Genomic DNA, 18,407 nt, shown 5'->3' on the forward strand with positions numbered 1-18,407 from the left:
TAAGACAACAATCCATGATTAAAGTTGTCTTCACCTGGCCACTGTCTATAAATGCTCATTTATGTAATTTGGGTGAATGATTACTCATTCTTAGGGCTGAAGCGATAAAACATGTAAAAAGTTACTTTGATCTGATCTATGCTGCGTTTACCGTGAATGCAGTCTGCACTAACTCGGAAATATTGCCGTTCCATTTCAATCACGCTGTACTGCTGAACTTCCGCAATACGGATTGAATAGAGCCCTAAAACCTCTTACTGTACATAACCTTATTAACATTAACTAGTGATAAAGTACAACAACAAGGACACTTTACTAACAGGAATTGCAAGAACTGTAAAGTGTTTATTATTTTAGGCTTCATTCTAATGTCAGAACATTGTTCTAGAGCACTAGCTATTGATTTTCTGATTGGTCTGTGTTGTTTGTGATGCACGCCTACCTGCTTACTCATCAGTTTACTGTTTAAACCATTAAAAAGGGAGAATCTAAAACAGTTGTTTTCCTTTGAGATCCCACAGAGAATGCAGGGTGAGACACAAAAAGGGTTAAAGAAGATAGCCAAAAAGACATGTTTGATCCCAAATGTATAGCTGTCATCCTCATCAATACAACTCAGCCCTTCTACCAGTGTACAGTGTACAAAAGCCTTCACACCCAGTAGCTCTCCAGGACCAGAGTTGATCCCTGGTCTATACTATAGCGCCTAGTGGCGCCCTGAACCAGAGTTAACTGACACAAAGTAGGAAATTACTGATACACTGTACAGTTGGCTAACATTCCATTCAACCAAGAGTCTATTCAGAAACAAACAAACTGAGGATTTCTTTCTTTAAGACATATTTCACTATGTACAAATCTAATGAAAGAAAAATTATATTTTCATGTCATTCTTTAAAACGTTGAGACAATGGCAGGGGGAAAAAATGTGAGAATTTTACAATAGGTGTGATTGAACTCCAGTTTGGACAGGTTGTTAACCCAGGAATGTTTAAACTTTACACTGAGATAGAATGGTTCACTTTGGATTCAAAAATCTAGAACCACATATATATGACCATGTCACATTTAGAACAGAATTGACATGACAAAATCTTCAAATAGACAGGGTAGTAAACATCACCAAAGTAAACCAGCAGTCAGCATTAGAATGATACAATTCCTGAACAAATTCAGTAATATTTGCCAAACAGACATGTAGACCACTTAGGTGATAAATGCTTAAACAATGGTCTTGTATTGCTAAGAATTCAATAGATCGTCTGTCGTTCATCTAGTCAGAAGAAGTACTAAAGCATGAAAGTCTCGGGAAATAAGATTGAAGATGAATCAGTCATCCACAAAGCTCCATCATTTCCAGCTTGCTATTGGCTAGCTCATGATTTTATAAGGAAGCATTGCGACCACCAACCAAACAGATTGCAGATTAAAAAGACTGACAATACACTTTATAGCAATGTTAATTCCTTTATCATTTTCCCTGCAGCCCATAATGTCTTATTTTGTCATCATCTTACTCTACTAGAGGTCAACTGTACATTGTTTCTTATTTAGGAGTGGCTTTTTTTTTTTAAGTGGAAAACCCTAAATTAAACACATGATGAAAATCATGAAATCACAACCAATAACACTTTCACGTGTGTGTGTGTATGCGCATGTTTGGAGAGAGCAAAAGGTAGACAAAAAGGAGGAAGGAAATATGTGGTTTATAGGTTACTGAAGAGTTCATTCCTCTTGCGCCAGTCCATGGCAGGGACTTTCTTGGCTGAACGTTTCTGGTGAGCCCTCTCCTTGGCCTGGGCTAGAGACATGCTGAGGGCTAGGCCTGCATCAGACTCCTTAGCCGGAACCACCTGGAATTGTGCCTGCACAGACAGAGATTTACTCATTAGATATTCCACTGACCCGCGACAGGGAGGTCCATGGGGCGACGTACAATTGGCCTAGCGTCGTCCGGGTCAGGGAGGGTTTGGCCGGTAGGGATAGCCTTGTCTCATCGCGCACCAGCGACTCCTGTGGCGGGCAGTGCGCGCTAACCAAGGTCGCCAGGTGCACAGTGTTTCCTATGACACATTGGTGCAGCTGGCTTCCGGGTTGTATGCTCGCTGTGTGAAGAAGCAGTGCGGCTTGGTTGGGTTGTGTTTCGGAGGACGCATTCGACATTTGTCTCCCGATCTCATACTGGAGTTGTAGCGATGAGACAAGATACTAACAATTGGATACCACAAAATTTGGGAGAAAATATATATATATTCCACTGATAAAAATGTTCACTGCTGGGGGCGGCAGTAGCCTAGTGGTTAGAGCACTGGGCCAGTAACCGAAAGGTTGCTCGATCGAATCCCCGAGCTGACAAGGTAAAAATCTGTGGTTCTGCCCCTGAACAAGGCAGTTAACCCACTGTTCCTAGGTCATCATTGTAAATAAGAATTTGTTCTTAACTGACTTGCCTAGTTAAATTAAGGTTAAATAAAAATAAATGAGTCTGGTGGGGACACGATTCAGTCCCATTCAAAATCCTATTTTCCTTAACTGTAACGCTAGCTCCTAACCCTAAACTTAACACTAATTCTGACCTTTTCCATAAACCCCCAAGAAATAGAATTCTATCTTGTAGAGACTAACGAAATGTCCCCAGTTGGCCAAATGTTTGTTTACTATTGCTGTGGATACATCTGGTCCCTTACAAGTATAATTAAACACGTCCACACACACACACACACACACAAACACGTCCACACACACACACACACACACAAACACGTCCACACACACACACACACAAACACGTCCACACACACACAAACACGTCCACACACACACAAACACGTCCACACACACACACACAAACACGTCCACACACACAACACACACACGTCCACACACACACACACACACACACACACACACGTCCACACACACACACACACACGTCCACACACACACGTCCACCACACGTCCACACACACACACGTCCACACACACACACGTCCACACACACACACGTCCACACACACACACGTCCACACACACACGTCCACACACACACGTCCACACACACACGTCCACACACACACGTCCACACACACACGTCCACACACACACGTCCACACACACACGTCCACACACACACACACGTCCACACAAACACGTCCACACAAACACGTCCACACAAACACGTCCACACAAACACGTCCACACAAACACGTCCACACAAACACGTCCACACAAACACGTCCACACACCTCTGGTGGAGGGGTGCTGGCAGTGGCTGTTGGTAGAGAGCCAGTGGAGGAAGCGCTGGATGTAGACGAACTGACGGACACCTTAGGCTTTACCCCCACCTGTAGAGATAGGGACACACACACACACACACACACACACACACACACACATATTAGAAACACACTTTATCGTTCTCCTGTACAGACAATCACACATTATCATTCACCTGCATCACACACACACTCCAGATAAACACAACTATGAAACACACATTCCAGTACATTGAAATCACACCAATCACCAGCGGCCACAAGGGGTCAGGATTCACCATGCAGTGCCCTACTCACAGTAACCTGTGATTCAATCAAATGGTACTGACAACACTGATCACTGTGTGCAGTCTTATTTGCTGCTGAATATTGACTTTACCAGTACTTGCTCAGATGTGCTGCGTGCTTTTGCTCTCTACTCTCAGCTTTATAGCTCTGAGTCAGTGTGAGTAGGAGTGAGCAAGATGGCTAATTATCTGATTAGCTCTCGTCCATCTCATCTCATTAACAGAATTACCAGTAGGCTTCAGGAATTATAGAGGCTCCCAATCTCATGGTCCCTCAGGGCTGGGCAGAGAGAGCACACTGGCTCACTATATCCACCACTGATGTCATCACTACCAATCCCCTACGCTTGCTCCCAGGTGTCATGGCTGCTTTGTCCCAAATGGCACCCTATTACCTATAAAGTAATAGTGTGCTTTTAATCAGAGACTAAATGGGCTCTGGTCAAAAGTAGTACCCTTTTAAGGGGATAGAGTACCATTTGTGACACAGGCTTAGTGTCCCTACATTCAGCCCGTCTGCTCTCAATGAGATATGATTATAGTGGATGATCCTACTGTCATCACACACCCATCTTATCTAGCCAAAGACTTATTTAGGTTTCTGATTTACCAATTAAATAATTAAAGCTCTGAAATATGTGAGTGTTCGGGAAAGAGAGAGAGAGTGAGCGAGCGAGACAGACAAAGCGAGCGGATTTGCCCTCACACCACATACACACAGTCCTCCTCACCTCCTCTTCTGCTCCTCCATCCGACACAGGTTCAGGAAGAGGTCCTAGATGGGACAATATTTTGTTTTATTGACATTGTTAATAAGGAATGGGGACACAAACGGCAGATAAATGCCTTATTTGGAACCACAGTCCTCCCTTCACTCCTGTATCAGGTCAGTGGTATTGTTGACTAAAATCGGACGAATAAATACTGTGGAAATTAGATATCTGAATAAAGGGTTTGACTCCTCTGTCCCGGATCTTTAGAGCCCTTTGCTTCCTCCACACCACAGCTGTCACTGTGGATACGATTGCAATGACTTCATCTTTAAAGAGAAGGCTATTGGCTTGTTCTAGTTGATGCCAGCCAGCTAGTCCTCCACCCAAACTTCAGTTTAATCATTAACTTCAACAAGGCTGCTCGGTCTGTGAATAACTCTTTGTGTGTATGTACAGTGGGGCAAAAAAAGTATTTAGTCAGCCACCAATTGTGCAAGTTCTCCCACTTTAAAAGATGAGAAAGGCCTGTAATTTTCATCATAGGTACACTTCAACTATGACAGACAAAATGAGGGGGAAAAAAATCCAGAAATCACATTGTAGGATTTTTTTATGAATTTATTTGCAAATTATGGTGGGAAAAAAGTATGTATGTATGTATGTATGTATGTATGTATGTATGTGTGTGTTACACACACACACACAGAGAGCGAGATGTGTGTGCCGGCCTGTGTGTCCGTCCGCCTGTTTGCCTGAGTGTCCGTCCACCCGCGTGTCCGTCTGTCTGCCCGTCCGCCCGTCCGTCCATCCACCCGCCCGCCTGCCTGCCTGCCTGCCCTCCTGCCCGCCTGCCCGCCCCTGTCTTGTTTTTCAATGAAATAGTGTGTATGTGTGTGTACCTGTGAGGTGGGCCTCAGTAGGAATGATGTCACAGCTGTTGAAGAAAGCCTCTGCCTCACGATCCACCACCAGTAGACTGGTCTCATCTCCCCCGGCCTTAATGGCTGCTACCACCTCACTGTGCTGCATCCCTACTACTGACATACTGTTAACCTGGGGGTTGGGGAGAGAAGAGGAAAGAATGATGCTTTCAAAGTACAGCTGTCCAGTACATACAGAACAGTGAGACAATAGAGTTGATGTGAATGCAGCCATGCTGTGGGTGGTGTAGTGGTTAGGGACTATAACACACAGTCCAGTCCTCCCACGGAGGTTTCAACTGAACTAAACGGTTTGGGGCGCTGTAGGAACTAAGCTCTGCCACAAGACGGAGAACTGCCTGTCGAACTCCAGCGGGAGAAAATACCATCTGGAATCTCTCACAGACTCCCACAATTTGATCAAACAACAGAGCCATTATACACCCTCTCCCTGATCCCATTCCTCCATGTGTGTATATTACCATACGTAAGAATGGTAGCTCACAAACATGTCCCTGGTTAGTGTAAAGCATTAGACGTAAAGTCATGACCTAACTGGACGTAACTGGAGTGTAATGCAGCTCAGAGACACAGTTAGTGGATTAACTGGTAGTATTACAACATGAGGACCAAGAGCCCGAAACAGAATAAAAAAGGCCAGGGACAAAAGTTTCCCCTTCACACACACTAACACCACAGTGTAGAACCCTCTCTCCCTTACTTTCCTTTTATTTTTACCTCACTCTCACACACTTCCCAGTAGTGCATTGCCTAATCCCAGTACTTATCGCTATTACTGAGACTGAAAAAAAAAAAAAAAAAAACAGCTTCCATTTCCAGGCCATCAGACTGTTAAATAGTCACCACTAGCCAGCCTCTGCCCAGTACCCTGCCCTGAACTTTAGTCACTGTCACTAGCCGACTACCTTCCGGTTACTCAAACCTGCACCTTAGAGACTGCTGCCGTATAGACATAGGTCACTTTAATTATGTTTACATAGTGTTTCACCCACTTCAATAGACTAAGCTTCTAGACTAAGCTCATCCTAGATAACTACTGCTGTACACACACCTTTCTATTGATATACGGCCCATACACAACATTAAATAGATATTTATATTCCGGAATATGACATTGCTCATTCTGATATTTCTTAATTTTTTTTATTTGGGGGGAGGGGGGATTTCTGTATAGTGTGTGGTATTACTGCACTAATGGAGCTAGAAACAAACATTTCGCTGCACCTGTTATAACATCTGCAAAATATGTGACCAATAAAATGAGATTTTGATTTGACCACTGCCTGCCACTGATGTAATGGGATTAAAACACACATTCCTCCTCTAGCACAAGCCACGTTCCCACCAGTCAGGCAACCCCCCAGTACAGACCGTACCAGAAGAATATTGCCCTGCATTCCTAATCTGGCCTAGAGATAGCAGCTGTTCTCTTCTCCCTAAGTAGTTGGGTTTATAAAAACAATTTACAGATTCGCTGTTTGTGTGTGTGTGTGTGTGTAAAGGAAAATGTACAGTAAAGACGTACCTGTAATATCTTGTCCTGGGGTTTGAGGCCAGCCTTGTCCGCAGGAGAGTCCTCGTCCACAGCCCTGATGTACTGGCCTGGTTTAGACTTCTCACTATGCAGGTTGAAGCCATAGCCCGTCGCACCCTTCTTCAGCGAGCACAGACGAGGACGCAGCTCTGCCTTCGATTCCTGCGGACAAACAGGGAAAACAGATCTAGTTAAACACACAGATCGATGAGAGAGAGAGATAATGTCTAGTTCAGCACATCTACGCTGTTCCATGGAGTGAGCAGATCTCGCCAATCAGAGACATATCCCATCTTGTCACTCAGAGACATATTCCTCAACAAATAGATTGTGATTAGCAAAGAAAAAAATAAGCACCCAACAATTCCAAATGATAACGCAACAGTTGACATGAAATGGAGATCTTAAAAATCAGGTTAGAACACCATTAGTGTGACAAATATCCAGAGACAAAGTGTTGTAGCATTCAGCAACCATCCAAAGACCAAGAAGCAAAGTTTGTGTTCTCAATGTACTAAAGAACAGAGGGAACATTCCATGACAGGTTGACACCACAGAGAGGGATCTGGGAAAAGGAAAACATCACCCTGTGTTTTATTAGTGGAAATGAGGAACAGAGACAGCTAGCAAGGAAAATAGACATGAACAATATTGGACCAACTGCTGTTAGTAGTTACTGACCAAGCAAGCATAGTGCAGTTTTACTCTAAGAATACTATAGTTGCTCCAAGCGATATACAGTACTTGCTTCTGCATACTATCAAATCTATATTTTATTTGTCACATACGCCCAATACAACAGGTGCAGGTACCTTACCGTGAAATGCTTACTTACAAGCTCTTAACCAACAATGCAGTTAAGTTTTTAAATTAAATTATATTAGTAAATATTTTTTCAAGTAACAATAAGAGGCTATATACAGGGGGTACCAAGTAAAGGGGTATAGGTTAGTCAAGGTAATATGTACAGTTTAAGTCAGAAGTTTACATACACCTTAGCCAAGTACATTTAAACTCAGTTTCACAATTCCTGACATTTAATCCTAGTAAACATTCCCTGTTTTAGGTGAGTTCGGATCACAACTTCATGTTAAGAATGTGAAATGTCAGAATAATAGTACAGAGAATGATTTATTTCAGCTATTATTTATTTCATCATATTCCCAGTGGGTCAGAAGTTTACATACACTCAATTAGTATTTGGTAGCATTGCCTTTAAATAGTTTAACTTGGGTCAAACGTGTCAGGTAGCCTTCCACAAACTTCACACAATAAGTTGGTGGAATTTTGGCCCATTCCTCCTGACTGAGCTGGTGTAACTTACTCACACACGCTTTTTCCAGTTCTGCCCACACATTTTCAATAGGATTGAGGTCAGGGCTTTGTGATGGCCACTCCAATACCTTGACTTTGTTGTCCTTAAGCCCATTTGCCACAACTTTGGAAGTATGCTTGGGGTCATTGTCCATTTGGAAGACCCATTTGCGACCAAGCTTCAACTTCCTGACTGATGTCTTGAGATGTTGCTTCAATATATCCACATCAAATTCCTCTCCTCATTATACCATCTATTTTGTGAAGTGCACCAGTCCCTCCTGCAGCAAAGCACCCCCACAACAAGATGTTGCCACCCCCGTGCTTCATGGTTGGGATGGTGTTCTTCGGCTTGCAAGCCTCCCCCTTTTTCCTTCAAAACATAAATGGTCATTATGGCCAAACAGGTCTAATTTGTTTCATCAGACCAGAGGACATTTCTCCAAAAGTACGATCTTTGTCCCCATGTGCAGTTGCAAACCGCAGTCTGGCTTTATGGCGGTTTTGGAGAAGTGGCTTCTTCCTTGCTGATCGGCCTTTCAGGTTATGTCAATATAGGACTATTTTTACTGTGGATATAGATACTTTTGTACCCATTTCCCCCAGCATCTTCACAAGGTCCTTTGCTGTTGTTCTGGAATTGATTTGCACTTCTCGCACCAAAGTACGTTTATCTCTAGGATGAACCAGACTTGTGGAGATCTACCATTTTTTCCCCTGAGGTTGTGGCTGATTTCTTTTGATTTCCCCATGATGTCAAGCAAAGATGCAGTGAGTTTGAAGGTAGGCCTTGAAATACATCCACAGGTACACCTCCAATTGACTCAAATTATGTCAATTAGCCTATCAGAAGCTTCTAAAGCCATGACATCATTTTCTGAAATTTTCAAAGCTGTTTAAAGGCACAATCAACTTAGTGTATGTAAACTTCTGACCCACTGGAATTGTGATACAGTGAATTATAAGTGAAATAATCTGTTTGTAAACAATTGTTGGAAAAATGACTTGTGTCATGCAAAGTAGATGACCTAACAGACTTTCCAAAACTATAGTTTGTTAACAAGAAATATGTAGAGTGGTTGAAAAACGAGTTTTAATGACTCCAATCTAAGTGTATGTAAACTTCCGACTGCAACTGTAGATGGGGTAAAGTATCCATGCATAGATAAACCACAAGCAGCAGCAGTGTAAAGTGTATGGGGGTCAATGCAAATAGTCCACACAGTACAGCATGTATGTTAACCTCTGTCTCACGTGAGTGACAAGGCTTCCAGGAGTGTCTAGCTGAGCACTGGACACAGACTGATGTTTAGTATAACGGGCTAATCCAGGAGCGGCCATACGCTGGGTTAAGCATTTAATCCAACTAGAGACAGGATAACAGCTACATAGGAGATTCTACTGTGTAGCAGCAGAAAGGGGAATGAGGTTATCAATACCAGGGCCAGAGAGAGGTTGGAAACCTAACCTCCATGTTGGCACCAACCAAACCCTCTATGGCAAACATTCTCATTTAGAACCAGACTACAATACAGTTCATCTTTGAACTTTTGGTGCCAATATGGCATCAATTAGATATCTAAATCCCAAACAAAGATTGCTGAATTCTTTAAATATATACGGCTAAACATTAAATGGGAATAGCAAGGGAAGACCGGTAGTCAGATAGAGGACAAAACGTTGTGAAACAAAAACACCCTGGTTATTAGCGACATCTTAGAGGATCCTGTAATAATGATAAATTCCATTTCAGTCTTACCTAAAAGAACAGATAATGGAAAGTTGGAGACATTTTATGACCAGAGGATATATATAAGCAATAGTGGAGAACATCCTGAGTCCTAATAAAAATGAAGCGTCCCTCCTCCCATTTACTGATAAAGAGGGTTGTTCCAGAGATTACAGCTGTTATTGTTAGTCACCTGTTAATGATTCTCTGTTACCAACACTTAAGAGCAACCTTTGCATCCTGATCAGCCACCCATGTTGGGCGTCTCCCTGCTGTAGAATACTTGTAGAAAATAAACTCAGTATATATGAAATGGAGACAGTTTGCCAGTTGCCATTATTTGATGTTTTATTGATTCACACATGGCTTCATAATCATTGACTGTTGAGGAAAATCAACATGGGCAGAATGACAGCTTCAGTACTGAATGATAAATGATTAGAACTCACAATAGAATGGGTGGAGGCCCGGAAAACCTCAAATCCCAGACTGTCATTTCAACAGTAATGATGTCAAACAAACAAGATTTTGAAATGTGGGGGGGGAGACAGTTTGCTGGTGTACACACAGTACACAAAACGCAGAAGAAAGCACCGAGAGCCATCTAAAATCTCTTAGCAGCATGGTTTCTGGAAAGGTGTTTGAAATGGACACATGAAGGCAATGTGAGCTCTTTAATCCAGTTACTACAAACCACCACTACTATAGAGAGAATCAGCCCAAGACACACAGCAGGAGAGCAAATATACAACAGGCATGTTCACACTGCACCTTAGCCGTGGGCTAAGAGCATCCTTAGAGACTCCTCAATGTGAAACAGATCAAGAACAACGCCTCACTCACTGTCCAATCAAAAGCGGCACTTTCACTTCATTTACATTTGCTCCTGATGCCTGTAATGCTTTCTGCATGTTTGATAAGTAAATTCATACTATTTAAAACAAAACTAAATTAAAAGTGCAAAATGCAGAAATCGCTCCTCCATTTCCTAGTTTGCCTAATTTTAGTTGTGACAAAACATACAATGATTCTCTACACTATACATTGCATCTAAACAGCTGTGTTGTACAGCACCTATTCAATAACCAAAAATAATGTATTTTCAACTGTTTGAAGCTGGTGTACAAAACTGAAAGTCAGACAAACTAAATTTAAAACAGGAAGTATAGAAATACCACACAGAACAGATCTCCCGCTTCAAAGACTTGCTTTCATTGAGAATGACTGAGCTATAACTCACATTCTATGTGAATTTCGTCAAGTAGCCCAAAAGGTTAAATAGCAGCTTTAAACCTTCCATTTGAGGACAAAAACCAAAATACTTTAATCTGTGCAAAAACATTGGTTGCTATGCTTTTAAAAAATGGTTCCTATGCAGGCTGAGTAACTAATCTCATTTAGCTAACTAAAGCTACAAACTATACAGCTGGAAGGGCAGCAAATGCTCAATGTTCCTCTGTTTTCATAGCTTTTCTATAGAAATGTAATTGGATATATCCATGAAAATAATATTGTTGCTTGATTTCACTAATATCAGAAAAGTTTGTTAACAATGTTCACAACATTCTCTTTACAGGGGAGTGATCACATTTCAAAAGGGAAACAGTAGCCATGTTTCTATTAACTTTTTGAAGACATTTAGACAGTTTGCACAGAAAACAGATGTGACAGAATTGCCTGTTGCGGTGCATTTCCATTTTAGAAACTTCTGTAGATAAAAACAGTTGGAGGCAGATGTAAGCAATGCGTTCTGGCTCCTTTCATGGCTGGGAAAAGTTATTTCCTCTTCTGGCGCACAGCTTCAGGATAGTCCGTGTTGAGGAAGATATACGTTCCTCAAGTTCTTGGCTCTTTCCAGAACAGCTACCATGTCCTTGAACCTCAGGAACTAGACCACTGTTGGGCTGGGCCAGTGGTGGGTTTTCCAGTCATGTGGGCGCATTCCACCTCAAATCTTCCTATGGTCAATCTTCAAGTTATCAGAGGTAATTTCCCCCACTTTATCCTCAGACTCAGTTCAGGTCTCATGTGTAGATTCTGCATTTCCGTCCAGAACCCTGTAGTTTCGCCTTGATTGTCCCTCGAGTCTGATTTAGGGGTAGCAGGGTAGCTTAGTGGTTAGAGCGTTGCACTAGTAACCGGAAGGTTGCAAGTTCAAATCCCCGAGCTGACAAGGTACAAATCTGTCGTTCTGCCCCTGAACAGGCAGTTAACACACTGTTCCTAGGCCGTCATTGAAAATAAGAATTTGTTCTTAACTGACTAGCCTAGTTAAATAAAGGTAAAATATAAAAAAATATCCGTCATTGTTATCATGGATTCACACACACAGAAATGACTTACCAATTGCTGTAATCTTGCCGTTCTCCTGTTTCAACTCATCGAGCTGACCCTGGGAGAACTGCAAACTGTTGTAGACAAGTATGTAGACACCTGCTCGTCAATAATCTCATTCCAAAATCACAGGCATTAATATGAACTTGGTCCCCCCTTTCCTGCTATAAACAGCCTCCACTCTTCTGGGAAGGCTTTCCACCAGTTGTTGGAACATTGAATGGAAGCAAGTCTCTGCAGCAGTCACAAGATCATTAGTGATGTCGGGCACTGATGTTGGGCGATTAGGCCTGGCTCGCAGTCGGCGTTCCAATTCATCCCAAAAGGTATTTGATGGGTATATGCTGTGCAGTTCTTCCACACCGATCTTGACAAACCATTTCTGTATGGAACTTGCTTTGTGCACAGGTTCATTGTCATGCTGAGACATGAATGGGCTTCCTCAACAGTTGCCACAAAGTTGGAAGCACAAAATCATCTAGAATGTCAATGTATGCTGTAGCATTAACATTTCCCTTCACTGGAACTAAGGGGCCTAGCCCGAAACATGAAAAACCGCCCCAGACCATTACTCCTCCAACTTTCCAGTTAGCACTATGCATTAGGGCAGGTAGCGTTCTCCTGGCATCCACCAAACCCAGATTCGTCCATCAGACTGCCAGATGGTGAAGCATGATTCATCACTCCAGAGAAGGCGTTTCCACTGCTCCAGAGTCCAATGGCGGCGAGCTTTACACCACCCCAGCCGACGCTTGGCATTGCACATGGTGATCTTAGGCTTGTGTGCAGCTTCTCGGCCACAGAAACCCATTTCATGAATCTCCCAATGAACAGTTCTTGTGCTGATGTTGCTTCCAGAGGCAGTTTGGAACTCGGTAGGGAGTGTTGCAATGTAGGACAGATGATTCTTTACAAACTACGCGCTTCACCACTCGGTGGTCCCGTTCTGTGATATTGGGTGACCTACCACTTCTCAGCGGAGCCGTTTTTACTCCTAGACATTTCCACATCACAATAACAGCAATTACAGTTGACTGGGACAGCTCTTGCTGGACAGAAATTTGACAAACTGACTTGTTGGTAAGGGAAAACAAGGATACCTTGTCAGTTGTACAACTGAATGCCTTTAACTGAAATGTGTCTTCCGCAATTAACCCAACCCCGAAAGGTGGCATCCCATGACGGTGCCACGTTGAAAATCACTGAGCTCTCAGTAAGGCCATTCTACTGCCAATGTTGGTCTATGGAAATCGCATGGCTGTGTGCTCCATTTTATACACCTGTCAGCAACGGGTGTGCCTGAAATAGTAAAATTCACTCATTTGAAGGGGTGTCCACATACCTTTGTATATATAGTGCATCTCTCGCATTCTTTCATCATTCTCTTCACTATGTCAGTATGACCATGTTTGGCAGATAGACAGGTTAAGGCTTTGTACTGTTGGTGTAGGTCCTTGCTGGGACTCTCAGACATTGATGTTGGCTTAGAGAAGAATTCTGCCCAAGGAAAGATAGAATAACACTGGGTCTTATAATTAGACACCATAAGGACTTTACACCCCCCACACATCCTGCTAGTGTCCGTCACCACGCCCAGCTCCAGCCTCAGGCGGTCCTCAGGGGGTCTGGGAGGCTGACAATAAGATGCTTTGTCCTGGGGAGACGAAGGGGCCTGAGCCTATGATCCCTAGCCAGCCGCTGTCACAGCAAAGACCTACACTCTAAACACCGAGAATTGTGTCCTCAGACAGCTACAGCAAAGACTCTCAATCTTTGATAGGAAAACAGTTGTAAATGGATTGATGTTTTGGGGATGATTTGAACTGTTTGCTTTGAACTTTCGTAATGCTAGAAGTGCAGATTTAAATGGCAATACTCAAACAAAGCTAAAATCATCCAAAAACAACTGCTTGTCTATTAAAGATCACATTCAATTTCAATGTACTTTATAGCAGAGTAACAGGGCACTGAGCTCATATGCAGTCAAAAAGCCAGCAGCAGTATTTGACTGTCTCTTGGTGTCCCAAATTGCACCCTATTCCCTATATATTGCCATAGGGCTCTGGTCAAAAGTAGTCCACTATATGGATTAACATGGATAAATGGGATCCCAGGCCTGTCCTGGGAACACATTAACATACGCCCAGTACATGTGAGATCGACAAACGGTACGAGTGTAGATATATATATATATATATATATATTTTTTTTTTAAACAGAGTTGGTCCCTGTTAAGATTAAATTGTGAAAATATCAACCCCTGTTTTTTTTCAAGAGCTGATCTGGTATCATTAACTCAATTAGGAGATAACCTCTAAATAATGACAGAATATCTAGTAAGCTTAGCAAATTTGGTCCATTTGACTTTTGTTTGACTACCGTTACAAAGTTTGTATGATTAGACAACACTATACACAGAGTGCACTCTGTGCGTCCTGAGTGCACGCTGTGTCGATAGCCTACTACTTGAAATACGTGGAATTAATATAGGAACATAACACTCTGAATTTGCGAATTGCAGAACAGGCTGTTGATAATGTTATTGGCAATCAAAATGTTTAGTAATGATAGAGTAACTATCAGTTTAGTTCGCTCTGAAATCTTTAAGTGGCACAGCTAAGCTTACAAGGTGACACAGCGCCCCTCTTTTGGGGAGAACCCTGGCATAGTGAACATATCTTGGTTTTAAAACGCTTTTTAAAAAGTGCAATTCCAATTTTTGTTGTATTTCCCAGGATAAATATGAATTAATCTCGGTATTGAAACTTGGTAGATTTTCAGGAAAATATTACTCCGTAATATTTGTCCTGGTCCTGAAAACACTGTAGTAGTTTGCTGAAGCGGAGTAAAGTAAACCCAGATGGCCCTCTATTCCTCTACAGACTTTATTGAAAAAGGAGAATATAACTACCATCCAGCCACGTCAGGAAGTGTGTTACATTGCTGAAATGCTCTAAGGAGAATCCCACATTTTCAAAACAGTCTTTAAATACGATGAGATATCAGAACAAGGTGAGAGGAATACAATACAAGACAAGTAGTTGTTGTGATGTACAGAGTGAAGATAGTCTTTCCCCTACCATTATGCAAGCTCCCCCACTTAGCTTCTAGGTTGCATTGTGTTTACCATACATTTTGTAGGCTTTAGTTGGTTTCTTTCAACTGAAAATGATGCTGTTTGCAGTCTTTGTGCCACACATAGGAAATATAAAGGAAGCACTAGTACACATGGGCCTACATCACTCTCACACTTCCTCGCACTTCCACCCTGTAGCCAGTAACAGGAGTGTAACATCGCAACACATCTTTCACTCTCTTACCCACTTCTCTCTTGCACTCATTCTCTCTTGCTCTCATTCTCTCTGTCTGCTCATAGGCGCTGAGCATCAGGGCGTAAAACCACAGAACAGAGCACTTATTGGGTCAGGTACAGTAGTAGGCCTACTGCTAACAGGAAGCATTGGGGGTTGTGTCAAAATGACTGACTTCACTTCCCTTCCCTTATTGTGGCAGAGTGTCTTCATAATACTAGAGTGTGCATAACCTGTAGAAAGGCTGTAAAAGCTGGAGCATATGTCAAACATTCCTTTTGTCCTGCATCGCAAAGGTTAATGTTAACACTGACTCAGAGATCTCTATCACTACCTTCCTAACTATCACTCTGCACAGGATGGTGTCTTCAAACTTGCATATTTTTAACAATTTCTTTCGTGAAAAATGAATATCACTATATCGGCAACAGAATACCATTGTGGATATCATTTTTATGTCTCTGTATCCAGTATGAAGAAAGTTAGAAGTAGTTTCATGAGCCAAAAGCTAACTAGCGTTAGCGCAATGACAAAGTCGACAGGAACAGTTAGATGTTCTTGTTCATCCGACTCTGGGGAAGTAGATAAAGGGCTTCAATGCCAAAATCAAACTATTGCATTAATATGGAGGAAATGACAGTCATTGGATTTAATTACAGGGTTCTCTCTGTATAGAAGATTCATAGGCAGGCCATCATGGTAATTTTCAGGTTGGAAAAACTTTAACTGTCAACTTAAAATGACCAAAACCAGATAGAAAGCATACAGAAAAGACATTGAACTAATAAATAAATATATATTAACAGCACCATCTTTGAGAACTAACAATTGAATAAAAGCTAGACAGTCAATTTTTAAAAAGCTTTCATTTTAGGGCCATTGAGTGTCATGTTTAAGCTTAACACAGCATTAGCCATGCCAAACTATGTAGAATTGCTGGAAATTAGCTTCAAAACTGCAACATTCTCTCAACTCAAAAGGAAAGTTTAGAAATGCAGAAAAATTGCTTTACAAAAGCAATTCTCTCTATGCCGCCAAGATACCTTTCTTGCTAATAGACGGTTTAGTTTACACTTTCTCTATCAATGAACTTTGGTGAAGTCAAAATAAAGAAATGGCCTACCAAAATATATTCATTTTAAATAAATGTTGATTACTTTTACTTGCAATTGGGTTTTTTTGCTAACATGTGATGTGATTCCATTAGTTGCCAGTTTGCCAGGGCAGGGGTACATGGGAGAGAACAGTTTGAAAACCCATGATCTAGGGGACACAGGAGTGGAGACCACACACACACCAAACTTAGCCACGAGAGATGTGTGAAGTTATGTCTTACAGTTCTCATAGGGGAATTCTAAAGTCCTGTTGTTTTAATGAGTCTTTATGACTATCATTGTGAAGAAAGAGATGGATATCTACAGTGGCAAGAGGGCAAACAAACATTTAGCCCATACTTGAAGATTTTTGGGGTGTTTTATTGGAATATTAAGAGTTTGTGTGAAACCTTTGAACTTAGATCTGCACTGTCATCTTGCATAACCACCCAGATAGTTGATTTCTAACTATAGAAAGATGCAAATCCAAGTCAAATCAGCCTGACAGTCTAGTCCACACTAGAGAGGACCTTCTTTGAAGAGAAATGTGCTTATAGCAGTAGACTAGTTACAGTGTCAAGTGAAGACACAGGTTGTCCCCAAATGGTATCCTATATAATGTACTACTTTTGACCAGGGCCCATAGGGAACTGCATAAGGAAAAGGGTGCCATTTGGGAGGCATCCATAAGAAGACACTTCTTCAACAATAATTCAACACAGTCAGTCATACAAAAGCACCTCTTATCTGACACCACCTGATAACATCTGAGGATAGAGCACCAATTAGGCCTGTGTTCGAAAATATGAGTGTCCGTATTAATGCATCAGACATACAGGCAGGTAGACAGGGGGACAGAGTCAGACAGGAGGACTGGGGGTGGGTCTCTCCCATCCTTTTAGATCATACCTAGAGCAGGCCATCTAACTGGGCATGGCCTCATGGTTGACTGAATCTGAACAGAGCAACATTGTGCTGCTAGCTATAGCGAGTCCTTTCACCTGTGCTCCAGTCAAAGAGAAAATGCAGTAAACAGGAACAGCCTGTTGGAGCTACATGTCATGACCACAACATTACCATGCCTCTTACATCACATAACATTTAGTCTCACTCTCTGAAAACAAGTCTGAAGTTCAAAAGAGAAGCCGGCTTTTCAGAACTAAACCCATATATAGTGCAGTCGGAAAGTATTTAGACCCCTTGACTTTTTCCACATTAATCAATTTTAGAATAAGGCTGTAAATTGTTTTTTCCCCCCTCATCAATCTACACACAATGCCCCATAATGACAAAGCAATAACAGGTTTATAGACATTTGACAATGTGTGTTAAAAAAAAAATTAAATTAAGTACATAAGTATTCAGAACCTTTACTCAGTCCTTTGTTGAAGCACCTTTGGCAGAAAATACAGCCTCGAGTCATCTTGGGTATGACGCTACAAGCTTAGTACACCTGTATTTGGAGATCTCAAGCTCTGTCAGGTTGGATCGGGATCGTTGCTGCACAGCTATTTACAGGTCTCTCCAGAGATATTCGATCTGGTTCAAGTCCACTCATGGACATTGAGACTTGTCCAGAAGCCACCCCTGCGTTGTATTGGCTGTGTGCTTAGGTTAGTTGTCAGGTTGGAAGGTGAAACTTCACCTGAGTGCTCTGGAGCAGGTTTTCATCAAGGATCTCTAATTTTCTCCATTCATCTTTCCCTCGTTCCAGACTTGTCTCACAGTTCCTGCCGCTGAAAAACATCCCCACAGCATGATGCTGCCACCACCATGCTTCACCATAGGGATGGTGCCAGGTTTCCTCCCGACAGGATGCTTGGCAAAGAGTTCAATTTTGGTTTCATCAGACCAGAGAATCTTGTTTTTCATGGT

The 18,407-nt window shown here is 42.0% G+C and overlaps 1 protein-coding gene across 1 annotated transcript in view; it reads right to left on the reverse strand.

Moving 5' to 3' along the window:
- Nucleotides 1-325: 325 nt before the first annotated feature.
- LOC118397918 (Na(+)/H(+) exchange regulatory cofactor NHE-RF1-like) overlaps nucleotides 326-18,407 on the reverse strand; it is a 31,237-nt gene continuing 13,155 nt past the window's right edge. The window contains exons 2-6 of the mRNA XM_035792777.2: nucleotides 6,742-6,912; nucleotides 5,175-5,328; nucleotides 4,294-4,337; nucleotides 3,246-3,344; nucleotides 326-1,865 (exon numbers count right to left, since the gene is read on the reverse strand). Of these exons, the coding sequence (XP_035648670.1) occupies nucleotides 1,707-1,865; nucleotides 3,246-3,344; nucleotides 4,294-4,337; nucleotides 5,175-5,328; nucleotides 6,742-6,912 (627 nt within the window). The 3' untranslated portion in view covers nucleotides 326-1,706. The remainder of the gene's footprint in view (nucleotides 1,866-3,245; nucleotides 3,345-4,293; nucleotides 4,338-5,174; nucleotides 5,329-6,741; nucleotides 6,913-18,407) is intronic.

Source organism: Oncorhynchus keta, chromosome 2 (genome assembly GCF_023373465.1).
Source record: "Oncorhynchus keta strain PuntledgeMale-10-30-2019 chromosome 2, Oket_V2, whole genome shotgun sequence".
In the NCBI taxonomy this organism is placed as follows: domain Eukaryota; kingdom Metazoa; phylum Chordata; class Actinopteri; order Salmoniformes; family Salmonidae; genus Oncorhynchus; species Oncorhynchus keta.